Genomic DNA, 20,228 nt, shown 5'->3' on the forward strand with positions numbered 1-20,228 from the left:
ACTAAATAAAGAAAAACTTACACCCTTGAAATATTGAAAGACAACTTTCTTCTTGAGATTTCCAAGTCTCCAACCTTTGATGCACAAGAGGAAAAGTTTCTAAAACTTGAAGTATTATGATGCATAGAGAATTTAATAGAGATAGAATGTTTTTGCAAGTTTGTAACTATTTTATCTCAAAATTGGGTTTGTGAAGAATTTCAAGTAAAAGCAATGGTTGAGTGCTCTTAAATGCCAATAAATGCTCACATTGACGAGTATTTATAAGTTTTTCCTTCGAACTAATCTTTAGATATTCATTTCTTCGCTTGTGGGTGATTTTTCAAGATGACTTAACACACATCTGAACTTGAAGTCTTACTTTGAGTTTTGCCGATTCTTTGTGTAGACATTGTCATCATGTGTCTCTCCCAAGAGTCACATTTGCAATGCTTATTGTAAATATTAATACAAACAAGGTTTAAGTTTCGTTATTATTAAAATATAGATGGAGTAAACCTAGGTCAAGATTTTCATCAATGAAGATCAAGTATTTTAAAGATAATTCAACTCCAAATTGGTGGCTACCATTAGAGATTTGGAGAAGGAAAAATGGAGATGTATTAGCGTTTCCGTGGCTTCGATTCTCAAAAATTGGCAAGATGGCAATAATCACGACAACTGTAGAGAGGGAGAAAATTGGGCTTCTAAAATGTATTTGGGTTTTTGTGGTGACGATTCGGGAGTTTTAGACTTAGAACTCGCAAAGACGGCAATCACAGCAGCAACAGGAAAAGGGAAACTATGAAGTAAGGAGGAAGAAGAAAAATTGGTCTTCTAAGGTGTATTAGGGTTTTTGTGGCGGCGATTAGACACTTCGAGAATTTTAGAGCCCGACAAGATGGCGACCAAGGAGGAGGGAAGAAGGAAGAAAGGGGGAAGAAACGGAGAAGAAACAAATCAGGCTGAGTTTCTGTGACAACGACGATTCAAGACTTCAAGATTTTCAGAGCTCGGCAATGACAATCACCACAGCAAGAGGAAAGGGAGAAGAAAACAGGAAGAAAAGAGGAAGAAAAAACGGGCCGGATCGGGTCAGGTTGAATTGCATTCCTTTTTCTGTGCATTCATGTGATTTCTAGGATGAGAACCCTTCTAACATGCAGCAAAAGCTTGATGAACAGAATAATAAGATGAAGGATAGACTAGAAACTTGCTGTGGAATAAAAAGACTAAGTTGGTGCACATGAAAACAGCCCAATACATAAAAGGCTGCTGATTACATAGATGGTTTTGCTATTGGCAACCATCCTTTCAATACAGTGGATAAGGGTTTTCTTTTCACCCAAGACATGAACAAGCCAGAAGATTTACTCCAAATATATAGACATGAACATTTCAAATAAGCAAACTATAAAAAATCAGGACGATTCTTTGATTGTAAGAAAATTGATAATACTAACATCTGCAATCTTAAAACTACAATTTTGCATCTACAGACACTGCTTTAACCATCATTTCTATTTCCTCCTTCGATGGAACTATTTAACCCATCGGTTTGTAACAAAAAATTTGCTAATTTATGGTCCCCATTTCTCTAAACAATAATTCCAATATCTGTGTTTGAAATAAAGTTTTAAAAACAAAAAGGAAGAGAAATTATTGTGTGTTTTATGCTCAAAAGGTTGATTAACCAAACAATTATCAGACCTATTAACGAAGGTGTAACTTGCATATTAAAGACAGGCCCATTCCAACACTCTCCCGCACGGGGAACACCCGTGTATAAATGCAAATGCGCAATCCCACCTATACGGGGACGACCAAAGACAAAGTCCCGCCTATGCGGGGACGGAACAAACGGGGGGAGCGGGACTCGAACTCGAGACCAACTTGCTCTGATACCATGTTATTAACCATTGTGCCAAAAGATCGACCTATTAGCGAAGGCGCAACTTGCATATTAATGACAGGCCCATTCCAACATAACCAAACAATTATCAGAGTAGAGCTGTCAATGCTACACTATGATCCTCTTATGTAAAATTTCATGTAAAACCCTATCTTTTATTGAAAGAGAAACTTGTAGCAATAATAATGTCCAACTAAGGTCCTATACATAGAGTAAGAGGGACAATTGCCCTCCTATAGGGGTGGGGCTTGTCATTTTTTGGATAAGTATGAGGCACCTAAAGTCCCACATGTATTAGCCATATCAATCAATACAACACTCTCATATTGGTTGATACCCCTCTTATTGGCTGGTGCACCCCATATGGACCATATACCCTTGGACGGGCGAAATCCAATACCTACCCGCCAATATGAGATACGTACTAGTAATATGCCCAACCTCTTCTCCACAGTCACAAAAAAACTTTAGCTTTGCTACTGGTCATATATTACCTTTTTCAATGGTTTTTACAGTATGATCCATGGAGAAAAAATAATTTGAAAATAACATGTCGCAATTTCACAATAAGATGGATTTAAGAGACTTTGTCGTTTCAGTAACTAGGGCTGTGGGCATGCATTGTTAATTTGCAGTTGCAGGGCCATCATTTTCTGCAATTCTTTTAAGTTTCCAAAGATTGAATGGCAAGCTTGGCAGCGAGCATGGCGGTACTCTGCTTCATTAGTTTCAATGAGCTGGACAACCGGTCTAGAGTGTTTTCTACATCCATTGCTCTTAATTTCTCTCTCCTTAAAGCTAGCAATTCTGAGTTGGTAGATCCTGTTGAAATGAGCACATTAGCACCATTTTAATTCCTTTAAACAGTCAAATGTAAATCTACAGCAAACTGGAAAGGTTTCAAGCTCAGAAATTGGGATACGTCTGTAGTACTGTAGGACAGTACCAATTCCTCAAAGAAATAGATGGCTCGAGTTCCATGCCACATTGCTTAAGGATTGGAAACCTGAACAAGCCAGCTCAAGTTTGCCTACATTGTGGGGATAGGTCTGAAAAATCTGATAAAATAAACACACCTTTCGACAGATGTATTACCCATTTTAAATAGAATTGATGCACAACTGTTATGTCTAATCAACTGGACCAAAGTGGTAGTTCAATGTCAATATTTTCGGGATGCTTATTCTGCATACCATCCATGGAGCACTTAGTAGTGTCCTTTATCCTGAGAGCAACTCTCCAATAAATTTATAGGAATATCCAAAAAGTAAAAAGCCAAGAAAGACAAGCAAATAGAAGCAAACAGTTTAGCTGGAAGTATCAAACTTGAGGATGATGTCATACAGAAACATCAAATAATCCCCAAAATGCTAATTGAAACTGGTCACTAAAGAAGAGGATAAGTTTTTTACCTGTAACAGGTTGTAGTGCTGCAAAAGATATGCGTTCGGGTAACGTAGGAATGAAAGCTTTATCACAATCCACCAGCGGTTCTTTCTCTGCCCATCTTAGAGAATTTGTGAGACAAGTTTGCAGCAGCTCATCCTTTGAAGTCTGAGAATCAAAATTTATGAGAGAATACAAAGTATAAGGTTTCAATAACTTCCATGTAAATAAGTCAAAGTGCACAAATCCCATCAATAAGATGACTGAATCCATGTGACAAACCTTGTCTAGTTGGTTGGAAGTGAATGGGGTAGCAAAATATTTGTTACAGGCCTATTTACAGTTAAACAGTCGAGATATGGGTCACTGGTTGTGTCAGACTAAAAAGCATTATTCTGTTCCAAAATGGTACAATTATAGCCATGGTTTACTCTGTAACATTTCCAGTCTATCAAACCCAAATTCATTCATGAATTTCAAATATCGAGTCCATGTCTTGGTGATACCCTATGAGAATTGAACACAATAAAGTAGCAAAGAAGTGTAAATCACAAGAGACCACAACATCAAAAGGTACCTTCAGCTTAATTTGCAACATTTGCAAATTGAAAAGAGTCTCCTTCAGTTCCATAGTCATGGCATTTACTTCGGTCTTGCATTCAGAAATTTTGTCTTGCATTGGAACAACAACTCCTCTCAAGTAGGGTTCCATCTGAAAGAAATACAAAACATAAGGCCAAAATTCATCAAGCATGGTAAGGAAAAGAAAATGATCGGACCCTTTTATGTACCCAATCATTTTGAATGAATCAAACTATAATACAAAGTTCTGGAATCAGTGAGCACTATAATTCAATTACAGAACGAATATATGAACTATTGCATTTCATGAGAAATTTTGAACCAAAGCCCAGACTCACTTGTATAAGTTTCACAATGCTAACACGACCAATGCCTCTTATTGAAACCAATGCTCCAATTTCCATCGTTTCAACCTAAAGAATAAAAAATAATGAAATTTTGAAACAATCTACAAGTTCAGGAGTTCAATAGAGAACAAAAGTAGTAGTTTTCACACAGTGCCACAGCAGTAGAAAAGGTTCTATGACTCCATAGTCATGGGAGGGTTTTCACTGGCTCACAAAATCCTCATCTCGGGAACTTCTGCATCCAGCTCTCGTATTATACATTTCACCCAGGAATTTAAGATATTACTGTTTCTGAAATAACAGAAGCTTACTTTTTCAACGAGAACTAAACAACCATATCTAGCGGCAAAGGATGCTCCAGCTGGAGTTCCTCTTCTGAGGATTGGGTCTAACACAAAGTGCACAAAAAGCTTTTTCTGTCCAACTAGTGACTGCAAGCGAGAGAAAGATTAAAGATTATTCTTTATGGATATTGTCTTTTCTATGAAAAATCAAAATTTTGCAGAAGACACATTACCTCCTCCAGAAGTGCAAGAAACCTGGCTTCATACAAATGTAGGGTTCTAGTCTCAGATGGAACAAGAACCTAAAACAATATTTAAAGTCATAACAAGAGATTTTGTCAGTGAACCTTATAATGAAATTGATGCGCCGACTCCCTTCAATAACGAGGACTAACCGATGCTTACAGTGAGGATCTGTTGGACAAAAATGGAAAGAAAAATTTAAGAAGTGCAAATTTGCGGCTATTCTGTGGTTTGAATTAAAAAGGTTATGTTATTTTGGAAAAGACTACGCGCATCTAGGATTTAAAAGCCACGAGAACGAAAAACATGTTCGCCGTCCTCACAAAATTTCGTTATCAGTGTTTATGCTACTAACAGCTTTTCTGTTTTTAAGGTCAAGAAAACCAAAAAATGGCTAAAATGTAAAAATGTAACCTGTGTAGTGTAGAATTGTGTAGCATCTCAGGTATAATTTTCGATTTTTCCTATTTTTTTCATTGACGCCAGCGAGAGATAAGGGATGCCTTCCTCCAGTCTTAAAGGACAACTGCGCCACGAGATCCCAAAACAGAGAAATAATGGACTCAAATTTTAGTTGCATCGACCACAAAGTGGCGAAATCCGACTGATGATAGAAAGAAGACTGACCAGAAATAGAGAGTACCGAAAAGGGAACGGAGCTATACCTCCTCTGATTCAAACGGAAGCAGCGGAAGATCAAGGAAACTTGCCTTCAGCTCCCGCTGGCGACTTTTTTTTAGGTGATCACAGTTTTTAAGCAGAGTAATTGGGGGTGAAAATCTCTGAAACGATGTCTTGAGTGGATGGGGAGGAAGAATAGGAAGCATAAGATTTGGGTTTAGGAATTTGAAGCTTATCATATTTAAAGATGCTCAACTGCTCCGCATGTCCTCCACTGCCCAGAATCTCTGTTCGTTGAAATGAATGTAACGGTCAAAACGCTCCACCTCCCGTTCCCTTGACTTATCCACAAGAGGCGTCGACCGTTGCAACGAGAAGCGCTCATGCACACAGGCGTGGGAGGGAAACCAGAGTAACGCTTCAAAAAGCTCGTTAACCGGCTCTTTTACCAATCATTAGTTTCTCCCCTTCCCAAATTTACCCAATGGGGTTTAGTACATTTTGAAAGGGAAAGTGAATTAATTTTTTGTGTTAGTATGTATAATGAAAAGTATAGTATATAGTACTTGTTTGTGTTAGTGTGCACAATGTAAATTTTTTATTAATAAAATATTCTTATAGATTTGACTTTTATAACTTTTACTTAAATTTTTTAGTAATAAACTAAAAGATAGATTTTAACTTGTGATAAATTACAAAATACTTAAAAAATTAAATTAATATTAGTTAATTATTTAAATATATAAAAAAATAATTAAACAAATACTTACTTTTATAATATTAAAATAGTTAATCAAATTGTAATTTTGTAATATCTAAATTCTCACTCATAAAATAGTAATTAAATATAATATTAACCATCGTGAATTTATATAAAAATGATATTTTATTATATAAAATTAGTCTATTAACTCTTACGATAACCGTACTTAAATTTTTTATTAAGTGCACTAAGATAGATTTTAACTTGCGATAAATTAATAAATAATTAAATTAATTAAACAAATGCTTACTTTTCTAAGACTAGTTAGAGATGCTTACGAATGCTTAAATATATAAATAATTAAATAATTAAATTATAAATGCTTACAAATATTAAGAGGCAAGGGAGGGAATATCACGAGACAAATATCATCGAAGATTGTTTAGTGAGTCCAAGTCTAGCAAATACAATTTTTCCACCCGATTGAATTACTTCCCAACTTTTGTACCTATTAAATCGGGGGTGCTATTGGGACACTAAATAATTGATTTTAACCCAAGTAACTATAGGGGAATTCTCTGTAGAGCTATTCAGATCTTGCAATGTAATGCTTCAAATTATGTCATTACGTTTGCTATTAAATGGATTTTGTCAATCTACATTTTTCTTTATGAACCCCAACCCGCCGTCCATGTACAGGTGGTTTCGGGGAAGAACCCTTCTCTGCTCCGTTCCACAGGTCGAACAATCCCAACACTATAACTTCTTTTCCAATGATATTGATGTCGAAGAAACTTGGTACCAAGAAGCTGAATTCTTCTTACACGTCGTCTTCTTTTTGGCCATTCTTCAATAGGGTTGGTAGGCGTGGAGCCTATGATACAGGTTTGAGCTCACAGAATCTAACCGAAGAATCGACATGTGACGAGGTGCGATTGTAGAGTTCAAGTAATCGGAAGAGATGGTGTGGGTGAGGTGGATTTTTAGTGGAAGAATGGATTAATTAAGAGAAGAAGGAATTGAGTTGAAGACAATGTTGCAAGATGTGGTGGGGAGAATTGAGTTTCGGATGGCTTCGTTCATGCAAGCCTAAACTGGGGATGAGGAGCTTCTCAGCATCATCTGGCGTCTCGCAGGGGCAAAGTGGCCTTCCTTTCTGTCGACGAGGGAATTGAACGAGTGAAAGTGAATTCACTTGTCAAATGGAGCGAATTCACTTTCACTTGGGTTATGACTAAAACGAGTAAAAGTGAATTACCTATGTAATTCACTTTCACTCGTAACTTATAGAGTGCACTAATGTTGTTTTTTTTTTTTTTTTTTGGCACGTTACCTAGTGAAAGTGAAATATAGCTCACTTACAGAGTGCACTAACACGCCTTAAAACTCTCTTTAATTTGTTCTTAATTTCGCCTACATTGAAGATAAAGATTGAAGGTATTATTTATAATTATTTTATTTGATTCTTCAAGACTCTAATTTGATATATGTTTTAAGTTTTTCCTAAAATAATGTCATGCACGTGTATTGAATTGACATGAACTTAGGCATTTAAATTACTCAAAAAATTATTGTCTTTTAATGGTATTAATATTATAAATCCAATTGGAAGATGTGCCTAAGCCCACACGACCAAGGAAGGCCCATGGAAGATGGGCCCAATCCCATAAGACCAAGGAGAAGACCCATAGGCCCATACAATGATGGTAGGATGGTAAATAAAGAGTCATCTCATAGAGATGACATTTATGTAATTAGTTCAAATTCTAGGGGTATAATTATAATAGTGTAGTTTCATTAATCTATAAATTGAGCTTCAAGGGAAGGGTTAGGATTTATGGGGGTCCCTCTCTTTTTCTCTATGAACTAAATTTATGGAGTCCTGAAAATCAACAAATCCAAATAACAATTACCTATATCAATTTCATTGGGTATATTTTCGAGAAAAGCTTTACTAACGTGTTGCGGTGTCTCATCATCAAACAAGTCTCTTAGCTTCAAGGTTTGCCTATGATGAGAATGAACATTTCAAGATGTTAAAAGATATAATTTAGAATTTATGAAATTTTATTTTCTAGGAAAAATAATTGTCTATTGAAAATAGACTTCTAGGATTTATCGGTGGTAAGGACAGAGATGTAAGAATCAATATTATTTTAGTTATAAATAGGGGTGAAAGGTCTATAGACCCCTAATCTTTCTCATATCTTTTCTTCCTGCAAATTCAATATGGTATCCAACTGAATTATCCTAAAGCATGTATGAGTTGATTCATTAACTCATCTTTTAATTCATTGTTTTCGTCTCTCAAACCTTTGTTTTAGTTTCTATAGTTAATCTATTGTAGAAAGCCCTAATGTAATCAAAATGCCTCTACTTTTGTTATCCTATCATCTTTAGTGGATTCTTCTCTTCATCTACGTCTATCTCCTTCGAACGCCCTTGAAATTTCTACTCATCTCCATAAGCTTTAGAAATTAAACCCTTGTGTCCTTTTTTTAGGTGATTCCATCTTTAATAATTATGATAGAAACCCTTGAGAGAAGGTCCTATCTTTTTCTTAAAATCTTAAGGAAGAATTGAAAGAAAGAAGTTAAGAGGGTTTGAATAAGAATGAACAGAAGAGAGAGGCAAAGTAGAGGGAGAATAGGAGAGAGAGAGAGAGAGAGAGAGAGAGAGAGAGAGAGAGAGAGAGAGAGACCTAGTAGGAAAAGAGAGAAGGAGAGAGAAGAAAAGAGAGGAGATGTGCTAGCGTATGAGTTAGAGACAGAGAGAGAGGAAAATAATAAATAATAAATAATAAATAAAATAAATAATTTATACAATTTGGCTAGTTTGTCGTAGGCTAGCCCCTTCTATTATATCTTGTTAAAGAGGATAGTGACAGTATATATAATTTAAGTGATTGAGTGATATGAGATGTAATTATGTAATAACTTAAGTTTATTTTCTTTACTCAAGTATTAGGATTTTACCCTCACAAACAATAAATAAAAGGTGGGGGTTAGAGCTCAAAATCATGCTCACACTATTCTCCTCTTGAAACCCTAGTTCTCTTACACTCATCCCCTCTCTTCTCCTCACCTTGCTCTCTTCTCTCTTCTCTCTCCTCTCTCTTCTCTCTCGTCTCTTCTCTTCTCCTCCATAAATAGTATTTCTAATGATGGAACCCTAGAATTTAACATGGTATTAGAGCAGGAATTCTAGGGTTCTTAAAGCAAAACTACTCTAAGGTGTTGAAGTATGCAAAAGAGATAAAATTCCAACCATTAGAGGAGGTAAATATTTGTTTTTTTTAAGTTTTAGAAAGACCCTATATTAAATATGTGTGTTAAACCCCTTGTTCATTGCCTAAATTCATTCATTGTCATGTTTAGAATCAAATCCCAATTCGTTTTTAGAATCAATTCTTCAATCTATGCAAAATAGAATGCATTTTAGCCAAAATCATGTATGAATTCAATTTTTTGGCTGCTTTATTTTGATTGGTTTAACATGCCATAAATTCACTTTTACACTTTTAAAAATTCTTTTGAAATTCTGGATTAAATCTCCAGCTATGCTCGTTATTTGCTCTCTAGTTTCATGAAACCCTAAGAAGGGGTTTGAAATTTTTTAGAAAAATTTAATATCATTGAATGTTTGGACCTTCAAAATCAACAAATTTTTTTTTCTGAAATATTCAGCTTAATTATCAATGTTCTAAGACTGGTTTAATAGTATAAAGTTTTCTTTTTAAGTTAAGTCATACTTTTGCCCTTAGATTGTTAAGCCATGCACACGCATGGTTTTGTGTTTGTTCATGAATTCAATCTACAAATTATGTACTTTTTTAGTTGATTGAGAAAGACTGATCCTCACGACGCGCGTCGTCTTCCTCAGCGATGGGAGACTACGGTGATGGAGGCAGCAGACCAGTAGGCAACGGCGATGGAGGCGGCACTCCGACGGTATGTTGAGAGGGAGGCCGAGAGACAAGAGAGGTCGGGAGGCTGAGAGGCTCTGCGAGAGAGGTTTGGCCTCTCGTGCTCTACGACGGAGGTTGAGAGGGAGAGGAGGAAGGCCGACGCAGGGGGCGAGGGGGCTGAGAGCTCTGAAATTCAATTCTGGTCTGCCGTTCTAGTCAAATCGCGAGCTTCTCTCGACACTGCTAGCGAAGCTCTACGCTACGACAGAGCATTTCCATTATTTCAATTATAGAGCCAATCACACAACTCTCTCTTTCCAGTCGCATGTAGAATCGTCGGAGCGAGCAGCCGCATTTCATGCAAATGATTCAGAAAAAAAAAGTCTGAATCCAAATTCTCCGATTTTTGCCTGAGAAAATGAATTGATGTGATTCACTTGAAGTGTAATTCATTCTACACTAACCCCTTAATCTACTAATAAACTACGTAATATGGGAGTAATTCATCTGACTTCATGTTGGACTAACCCTCCTACAGATAACACCTAGTTCGAAGATGAAGTTCATGTAGATGAATGAAATGAATTTGAATTTGGAGATGAAGATGAACTTCAAATTTCTGTTTTGTTGACTGACTCCCCCCCCCCCCCCCCCCCCCCCCCCCCCCACACACACACACACACACACAAAGAGTCATCTCATAAAGATGACATTGATGTAATTACGTTAAAGTTTTAGGGGTATTATTGTAATATTTTAGGATCATTAATCTATAAATTGAACTTTAGGAGAAGGGTTAATAAGTCCATAACCTCTTTTGCCAAATGTTTTCTCCTAATGAGTGTCTTTCCTTTTTTGCCATGAACTAAATCCATGGAGTCCTAAAAATCAATAGGAGGCAACTGACAGGTCATATGATGAAGGTTGAGGAAGAGCAGGTAGTGAAACCAATCTTGATTCCTCTACCATTGGCCAACAAAGAAACTGTACCTTTTTTAGTGTGAATAATCACCTAGTTGAAAGGTATCGGAGTTTATAAGGAAAACCTAATTATTTTAAGGCCAATCATGCCTCTGCCACACCAACCACCAATGAAGTGTCCAATGAACCCTCAAAAGGGAAAACACTATCAAAAGAAGACTTTGTTTTCTTTCAAAAGTTCAAGAATATGATGGCAACTCCTCAGAAGGCTGCTACAACCACTGTTGCCACTACAAGTATGTTCTCCTTGGACTCCAATTCTAGTGATAAGTCTTCATCTTGGATTATTGATTCTGGTGCATCTGAACACCTCACTGGTCACATACATAAGTGGTCAAATGTGTCACCATGTACTACGAACTGGTTTGTATCCATTGCAGATGGTTCCCAAACCAAAATTCAAGGCATTGGTATATCAACTTTGTCTCCATCTCTCTCACTTACTGATGTTTTATTTTTACCACAATTTTCAATTAGTCCTATCTCTATCAATCAATTAACGAAATGACTTAATTGCTTTGCTACCTTTTTTTCCATCTCATTGTGTTTTCAGAACATCAAGACGAAATAGGTGATTGGTGAAGGCCACGAGAGAGGAAGTCTTTATTTTATGGATCCTCCAAGCTTGACAGTTGTAGCAGCTACAAATACAGAGGCAACCAAATGGCACAATGGGCTCGACCATACATCTTTAGCAAATTTAATGTTATTAGTTCCATGCCTTAGTTCTCTTTCTACATTGTCATGTGACTTTTGTGAGATTGGAAAACACCACAAGACCACGTTTCAGCCTAGGCAAAACAATATTATTTCTAGTCCATTTAGGGGGGGTTAGTCAACAAAATGAAAATTTGATCTTCATCTTCATCTTATGTATCTACATGATCTTCATCTTCGAAATGGGTGTTAGTGTGGACAACTTCATCTTCGAAATCTTTGAAATAGGGTGTTAGTGTGGACAACTTCATCTTCATCTTCATCTTATAGAAATTTAAAATCATTGATTTTAATAATTATAAAAATGAACTAATTAAACCAAAGTGTTTGAGTTAACAATATTTTAATTACCACTATTAAATCACTAATACAATAGAGTAAATAAAAAAAATCTGATTAATGAATAAAAAATATTATATTAATAACATTAGATAGATTTGTATTGTATTAATTAATAATATATTTTGACATAATTAATGATGATATATTAATCAAATGCATACTTTAATTATATTTTATTTACCAGAGACTTAAATATGAAGTTTAATATAGTAATAAAATAAAATAAAATAATTAATAAATACATATACAACTTTTAAAATAACCTAAAAAAAATTATTCAAATAACGAGTTCGTGCCTTTAATATTACAATCAACGAGTTACAATTTTAGTACATATAAATTACGCATGTTCAAAAGTAATAAGAGTAAATCATCATTTATCGTTCCACATGGATGTCGATATGGCATCTCGAAATTGTGCGGCTCTTATGGATTCTAATGCACTCTGCCTCCGAATGCTTGTTACTTGGCTACCCACATCCTCAAGATCATCGCAATCGTCACTGTTTGTATCATCCATTGCACCTAATTGGACCGCATCACCTCCTCCACCGAGCTCGCCACCCAAATCATCATCTTCATCTTCAAATATATCATCATAATCTTCTGCACGTATATAATTGTGCAATATGCAACAAGCATGTACAATTTTTACCTGGATCTTAAAAGAAAATGGAGGAGTGCCTTTTAATATTTGAAATTGAGCTTTTAATGCACCAAAAGTTCGCTCAATAATATTCCATAAAGATGAATGTCTTCGGTTGAATAATTCTTTTTCATTTCTAGGAATATTATCTCCAAATTCTTGCAGATGATATCGGGTTCCTCGATATGGAGCCAAAAAGCCCGGAAGATTTGCATAATCAACATCGACTAGATAATATTTTCATATAATAAAAATTATATACCACATAAAATAATTGAAGATAAAATAATGAAAAAATTACTGCATAAAAATATATTACTTACCTTCAGGTACAAAGATTTTATCTCGGCGAGTCAATGCATCCTTCAGTACACAGGAATCGGTTGCTGACCCCTCCCATCCAGCAAGTACATAAGCGAATTGCATATCAAATGAACATGCTGCCATCACATTTTGTGAGAGATAACCTTTTCTATTCCAAAACCTTGGTTGATCTTCAAGTAGAATGGTGGCTTTGATATGAGTTCCATCAATAGCTCCAATACAATCCTAATTATACATTTTCAATTAATATTTACTAACTTTGTATATTAATGTAAAATTATTTAGTTATAGGAACTGATGTTACCTTGAAATAGGGATAAAACATTGAATTTGTTAAAATCTTCGAGTGTGTGCGTTCCGAAGGCCGTTTGACGTAATCAGAGTGAAGTTTGAGGATTGCATCCAACACCTTGTTGAAATACTTACTTATCGTCCAGTTTGATCTATCAAACATCTCTGCTGTGACACTATACAGTTGTCCTTGACCAACAGTTAGGAGGAAATATGCAAGTTGTTCTTCAACTGAGATGGTCTTTGTGGCTGATAAAAACCCTTTACTAGTAAGTATATCTGCGAATTTTTGAAATACCAGTTGGTTCATCCAATACACTTTCCGAAATTTAACTAGAGATTTGTCTAGTGCCTTTTGCAAATACAATGGACCATTCATCCCACAAGAACGTGGTACACGTTTGTTGCAATGGTACAGATAGTATCTTTCCATGGCGATCAACAAAGTTGTGAATGCAACCATAGTTGCAACCTTTTCATCATCTATCATAGTATCCATGGAAATCCACAAATTCAATCGCCTAAAATTCATAAACACGAGTAAACATCAATCTTCAATCATAACCTATTTGCAATCACACCTATAAACAACCATATTCATCCACATTCCCACATCCTACATTCATCCACATTCCCACATCCTACATTCATCCACATTCACACATCCTACATTCATCCACATTCCACATCCTACATTCAATCACATCCTATATTCATCCACATTCCACATCCATACTCAAAACACCATATTCATCTATGCAATATATAAACACAACAACATATCAAATTTAAATACAAACCATACTAATAAGTCTTGCAACGTCATAATTCAAATATCATGTCTACTACGTAATAATATTCCAAAAAAATAGTGTATTTATAACGCATTACAATTAGTTTTCAAAACAAAATTTAAGCCACTCGACCCGCTCTTCCACTGTCATTTCCTTAAACATGACCTTCTTAGTTGGTGTATCCAACCATGAAGGAGCGCGATACTTCAATTCTGTAGGCAAGTCCGGGATTTCCCTGAGGGCGTTGACGCAACCTCTTACAATATCGTCTTTCATCATGAAATTCTCAAATGTCTGAGCAATTCGATTTATTGCATCAAAGATTCTGCTACTAGTGTCGTTATCGGGTATTTCGGTTCTCTTTCTACGACGGCTTGAAGATGATCGTTTACTTCTTTCAGATTGATTACCTAGAGACTCATCCATGCTTAATAATGGTGATGGAGTATCCCTAACTATATCAACATCCTCTGGCTCATCCATCAGGACATGTTTCGATTCACGGATCACCTCATCGCCCTGATCTACAAAGGTTGCAGCTCCTGACCCTACCGCTATTGTGTTTCCCACCACCACAGCTAATTTGTCGTACAGGGGGCAACCTTCACGTTTGTACTTATCAGCATCTTTATGCTCCTACAAGAATAAAACATCATTTATACGTCTTGGAATAGAGTTATACTAACGCGAAAAACATAAAAAATATTTTATAATACATCATGTAGTCGAGCCATACAGATTTACTGACCTTTATGTAATCAAGCCATACAGAATTACATGCAGTAACTCGTTGTGTGGTTGCATCCCAACCAAACCCACTAGTGTTGATACAGCTCATTACCGTTTGGTATGTTTTCTTCCATGCTCTTGTTCGATTCTTCACCTGATCAACAGTTTTTTTCATGACTGTCTTCATTGAACTTATTTACACAGTCCATGTATACCTCATGCTTCCACACCCCGTTAGGCAACTTGTTCCCTAGATTGACTTGCTCAACCAAGAGATCGAGCATTTTCTATCATCATCGAATGTCCAAATATCATATGTTCGGCCACTTGGTTGTCTTCTTGCAGCCATGTATAATCTAAATCCGATACGGTCCTCAAGTAAAAAACTTTATCAGACAACCTTTACTCGTCATGGAAACACAAACCATAAAAAAAAAAAAATACCAACACAAACCATAAAAAAATACCATGTGGTGGATATGTATAATACCCGAATCTCCTCACTACATGGCAAAAACATTTCATAGCACTTCAAAAATTCTCAACAACATTCTCACACATTTCAAAATTAATTAAATTATTTTCACTAATGCATATGCACTAAACAACGAAAACACACACACATCAAATACAAATTCATCGAAGACCCCTGGTAGTGCCCCATATAACTTCGCAGTCACTATGAACTGTACCTCGTCAGTGATAGGGGTCGGGTTTCGTTGGCTAATGGACGCTCGTGTAGGCGACTCAACCTTGTTTGAATTGGACTAAAAACCCCTAAACACTAATTCCAGAACTTAATACCTTAAAAGCCCAAAACCCTAAACAATAAACCAACCCACCCCACCCCCGCAAAAAAAAAAAAAAAACCCTTGAGCTTAAAAACACAAAACCCCCCAAAACCTTAAAAACCATAAACCCCCTAAACCTTAAAAATCCTAATCCCTAAAATACCATAAACCCTTAGCCTAAACCCTAAACCCGAAACACAAACCATAAAACAAAAACTAAACCATCAAACCCTAAACCCTATCACCTACTAAACTCTAAACCCTAAACACTAATTCCAGGACTTAATACATTAAAAGCCCTAAACCCTAAACCCTACACCCTAATTCCAAACCCTAAACCCAAAAAACCTTATAGCTTAAAAACCCTAAACCCCCTAAACCTTAAAAACCCTAATCCCTAAAATACCCTAAATCCTTAACCATAAACCCTAAACCCTAATTACTTGACCCTTAAATACCGAGCAGCAAACCCTAAAAATAATCTATACACGAATCAAGAATTTAGACTATAAATCGTAACCCTAAATCCCAAAATAATGCACAAATAACCCCCAATTACGCACTGAAAATATATTTAAATCAAATAAAACACTAATTTAATGAAAAAAATTAGGGTTTAGGCATACCTTCTGAAATTTGGGGAAATCCAAAGCCGAAGGGTGAAATCGATGCCTAATCGAAGTAGATATTAAGCAATCGATGCCCAAATGTCCAAAATCGAAGAAAATCGAAATGGAAATGGGGAAATCGAATGAAATCGGAAGGTATTTTCGGGGGAAAGGAGACTAGCTAGAGAGAGAAGGGAGTGGGAGGCCGAAAGGGAGAAGAGAGGGAGAAGACAGAGAAGAAAGGGAGGTCGAGAGGGAATAGAGAGAGAGAAGCGAGAGAGAGCTAGTCCGAGAGAAGAGAGGGAGTCACGGAGACGAGAGAGGGGGTGCGAGAGAGAGGGCGAGGCCGAGAGAAGACTGAGAGTTGAGGCCGGAGACGAGAGGGAACTGAGATGGTGGCCGAGATCAACGTCGGGGCGCAGGGAGACGAAGGACGAGATCAACGTCGGGGGCGCAGGGAGACGAGAGAGGGAAGGGAGTGCGGGAGAGAGGAAGAAAAAAGAAAAATGACGACGCGCGATGGGGGGGGGGGGGGGGGGGGTGAGAGGAGAGAGAGGGAAAAATACGAGCGTCGCCTGTCCTTCAATTCGAAGAAGATCAAAAAGGGCCTTCTTCCACATGATTGAAATTAAACCGTGGAGATGAAGGACCCCTTCATCCCTGCATTGAGATGAAGCTTCATCTGCGCTCCACTAACGACTTCAAGTGTTGAAGGGCGTTATGGGCGTTATGTGGTTGAAGATCATCTCGTCCTTCAAGTTGACTAACCCCCCCTTATATTTGATATATTTTGAACTGTGGTGGAGACTCAGTTCATACAAAGGTTCAAATATTCGCATTGGAGTCGATAAGGGTCAAGCTATAGAACAAAGAAAATCAAGAGGTTATAAAGGATTAAAGAATGAAGCTTTTAATGAGAAATTAGGTACCCAATTAAAGTTCTTTGTGTCTAGTTTCTTGATCAACAAATCGTTTGTGATTCTGAGCAATATTTTTTTTGTATCTATATTAGAAATATGTTCTACAAAAAATCTCTTATTTTTTACTATTTTCTCTTCTATTATGACTCTATGGATTGATGTGAATTAAATTTCTTTTCTCTAAAAAACCTTTTTTAGCTAAATTTCTCTTTTAATCAGAGAGTTTTGGTCACACTTAATCACTCCATGATGTACTCATTCAAGGTATGCAACATCTTACTTCAATGTTGTTTTCAAGTTTTGCGTTTTTGTTACTTGGTTGTGTATCTTTTGTATAGTTAACTCCGGAAAATTATGGTCACCCAAAAAATGTTATACTTGGTCAAATTTATTAAGTTTTATAGTTATATTTTCCCCTAACTTTTTGTTAAGATACCCCACTCATGTAGGGGTAGCATGACTAGAAAATAAGGAGTACTTCCACATAGATGACATAAAATTGTAATTATGCAAGCTCGTGTATGTCCTCTTATGTTTTTTCCTTTTGAAGAATGTAGTCCTATGGGCATTGTAGTCAATATAAACACCTTCACACAACTATAAATATAACCTCCAGGCATGTGGTAGAACATTCAAACCTCTTCCTCTTGGCTCAAATTTGTCCATATAACTCCTCTCTCTCTTCCTCTTGTTTCTCTCCTTCCCTAAACCCTAAACTCTTGGATCATACATAGATCGACTGAAACAATAAAACTTGCAAAAAATATAAAGATGCAGTCTTTTTATTCTCGAAGGAGGCAAGATAATAATCATAACTTTCAATTTCATCCCACTCTTTTCCTTTTGATGTGTAGAACAATATCATTAAATTTAACTCAACAAGGTGTTGAAGTTCAGGTTAACTCAACAAAGCAGAGAGGAAAGATAATATGTTAGAGAACTAGAATGACAAGGAAGAGGATCTTTATGTCTCCACGTCTCTCGGCGTCGCCGCAGTTATTTTCAAAAGGAGAGATCATTCAGCCAGTAGTGCTGAAGTGTTTTGCTGGCTGACAGAGATCCAAATGATGGTGGGAACAAATCCTTCCAATCAGCAGCTTAGTAAGCAATTTCCTAAAGAAGGACACCTTTCTCCGCCTACGCGATCAATAGCAGATTAGTCTTGTGATTGGATTCTTCTGACACTGCTTCTGAATCCAACATCCTCATCTTACATCTTCGCGATTCTTTTATTTTTTCCGCTACTTTGAGATGTGAATTCCTAGCACTATTCAACTTCAGCGATTCGAATTTCGATAACAGAGGTATGTTGGCATCATTCAGAAGTGCGCCAGAGCCGAACGGGGAGTCATCCCACACGGGAGGTACTCTGATGGCCGATTTATTGTTGATCTACGAAGTCCAGTCACATAGACAAGAATGTTTTCATGACAAAAGAAATCAGGCTTGCTTTTTTTGTTGGAGCATGTCTCCATGTATTTTAGCAGTTAACTAGAATCAAGCACGGTCATGTATTACAGCCCTACGATAGTGCAAATGGTTGGGTTTCCAACCAGCTTCCATTGCTTCTGTCTTTGATGGTTGCTGTGATGAGTGCTTTTGGGACCATGGATGAAATTTTGAAAATTACAATATCCAAACGCAGAGGCCGTCTTCCTCGACTCATCTGAATGACCCACCGGTTATGGCCATCCGTGTCGCCAGGCATAAGAAGAAAATGAGCAGGAATATAAAAAATGAAGTTCCAGTAACTATGAAAAATAAACCATCAATATGTGAAAGAAAAAATGAGTTTCTAGAATCCTGAAAACCATAGTTGTGAGTCCTAAAAATAAATGCTTTGATACTATATTGATTTTCAGGACTCCATGGATTAGCTCATGAAAAAAAAAGATGACATATTGGGGAGAAAATGGGAGGAAGAAAGAGATTATGGAATTGTGTCCTAACCTCCCCCTTATGCTTTATTTATAGATGAGTAAAACTATAATATTATAATTATATCCTTTAAAATTAAACTAATTACTTCGATGCCATCTTTATAAGATGACTATTTATTTACCATCATGCCACCACTATGTGGGCCTTCCTTGGTTATGTGGGCTTGAACTCATCTTCCAACAGATCTTCATTCTTAATCTCAACCTCTATATTAGACAAATCTACATCAATCAAATTAAACTCACTAACTTGTATCATACAAAGAGAGTAAAACCATTTCTTCAAGGTCACACACTTAGTGTGAGATTTTATCATATAAAATGACTCTAATTTGAGTCATAGGCATGCGATGGTCTTCTTTATCATAGTCAAATGTTCCTATCTGGCTTCACCCATATCCGCAAGTTTCTTTTTCTTACCTTTCAAGCACAAATTTGAGATCATCATGTGTCATCACAACAAGCTCCATGACTTGCGAAAGATGTTGCTGTCAAATTTCTCACAAAACATAAGTTTTATTGCTAAGTTCAAAGGTACTAGGGAAAGGAGGATGATGCATCTTTTCCTTGGTCTTTTGTTTTCATGAAAGAGAGGTGAGGGAGGATAGTAAAGGAATCAAGATTTTTAAAAAAATATTGCCAAGTTAATACCATGATGAAAAAAACTTGAATTTGGAAGTCAATTTAATAAAATTTTATATTTGACTACTTGATTGAGATACAACATACAATTTCTTTATGAACACTCAAGAGGAGTGATTATGGGATCTATAATCTACTTTGTTTTTATATATGAAGAAGCTTGATTTCCTAGCTTCTATAAGATGTCAAAATGGAGAGAAGATATGGTCTTTCCATCATCTCTTTGAGAGCTAGCTATTTGACAAGCTTGATTGATTGACATTAGGTCTTTCTTTGACAAGCTTGATTGATTGAGAGCTAGATAAGATTTCCTAGTCTCTCCGGTTTGGTTGTGCCCTCTCCTGGAGGAGCAACTGGGTCTGAATGAACTCCACCTACTAGTTCAGTTTGGGTTAATAACACTTATATAAGCAACAATTGTTAGAGAAGAAAGCCATCAATTGTAATTTCAATGCGGCCATCTTGTACAATCTACCATCAAATAGAAACAGCAGGTTCAGGTTATGGTCGAAGTCGAAGTAAATGAATGACAAAACTAG

General features: G+C 36.5%; 1 protein-coding gene across 2 annotated transcripts; it reads right to left on the bottom strand.

Moving 5' to 3' along the window:
- Positions 1–2,357: 2,357 nt before the first annotated feature.
- On the bottom strand, positions 2,358–5,670 carry LOC137946316 (uncharacterized). 2 transcript variants are annotated; one of them, XM_068792557.1, is made up of 9 exons: positions 5,399–5,670; positions 5,148–5,259; positions 4,838–4,904; positions 4,724–4,745; positions 4,518–4,637; positions 4,198–4,272; positions 3,855–3,989; positions 3,304–3,445; positions 2,358–2,713 (listed from the first exon to the last, which is right to left on the bottom strand). In XM_068792557.1, the coding sequence occupies exons 1-9, from the start codon at positions 5,591–5,593 to the stop codon at positions 2,556–2,558; spliced, it is 1,026 nt and encodes a 341-aa protein (XP_068648658.1). In that variant the 5' UTR covers positions 5,594–5,670; the 3' UTR covers positions 2,358–2,555. The 2 variants fall into 2 exon arrangements, with proteins under 2 accessions (XP_068648658.1, XP_068648659.1); XM_068792558.1 differs by lacking the exons at positions 4,838–4,904; positions 5,148–5,259 and having other exon boundaries at positions 4,724–4,792.
- Between the last annotated feature and the right edge of the window lie 14,558 nt (positions 5,671–20,228).

The sequence above is a fragment of the Aristolochia californica genome, unplaced genomic scaffold (genome assembly GCF_029961685.1).
Source record: "Aristolochia californica isolate CCGP_79_NKW_82.1479 unplaced genomic scaffold, dmAriCali1.0.hap1 SCAF_12, whole genome shotgun sequence".
NCBI classification, from domain to species: Eukaryota; Viridiplantae; Streptophyta; class Magnoliopsida; order Piperales; family Aristolochiaceae; genus Aristolochia; species Aristolochia californica.

Excerpts from the sequence above, each read along its gene's own strand:
- LOC137946316 (XM_068792557.1), bottom strand. The coding sequence starts at position 5,593 with ATGATAAGCTTCAAATTCCTAAACCCAAATCTTATGCTTCCTATTCTT. Across the intron at positions 4,905-5,147 it reads CACAATTCTACACTACACAG|ATCCTCACTGTAAGCATCGG; the intron begins GTTACATTTTTA and ends TTTGTCCAACAG. Across the intron at positions 3,990-4,197 it reads GCATTGTGAAACTTATACAA|ATGGAACCCTACTTGAGAGG; the intron begins GTGAGTCTGGGC and ends TATTTCTTTCAG.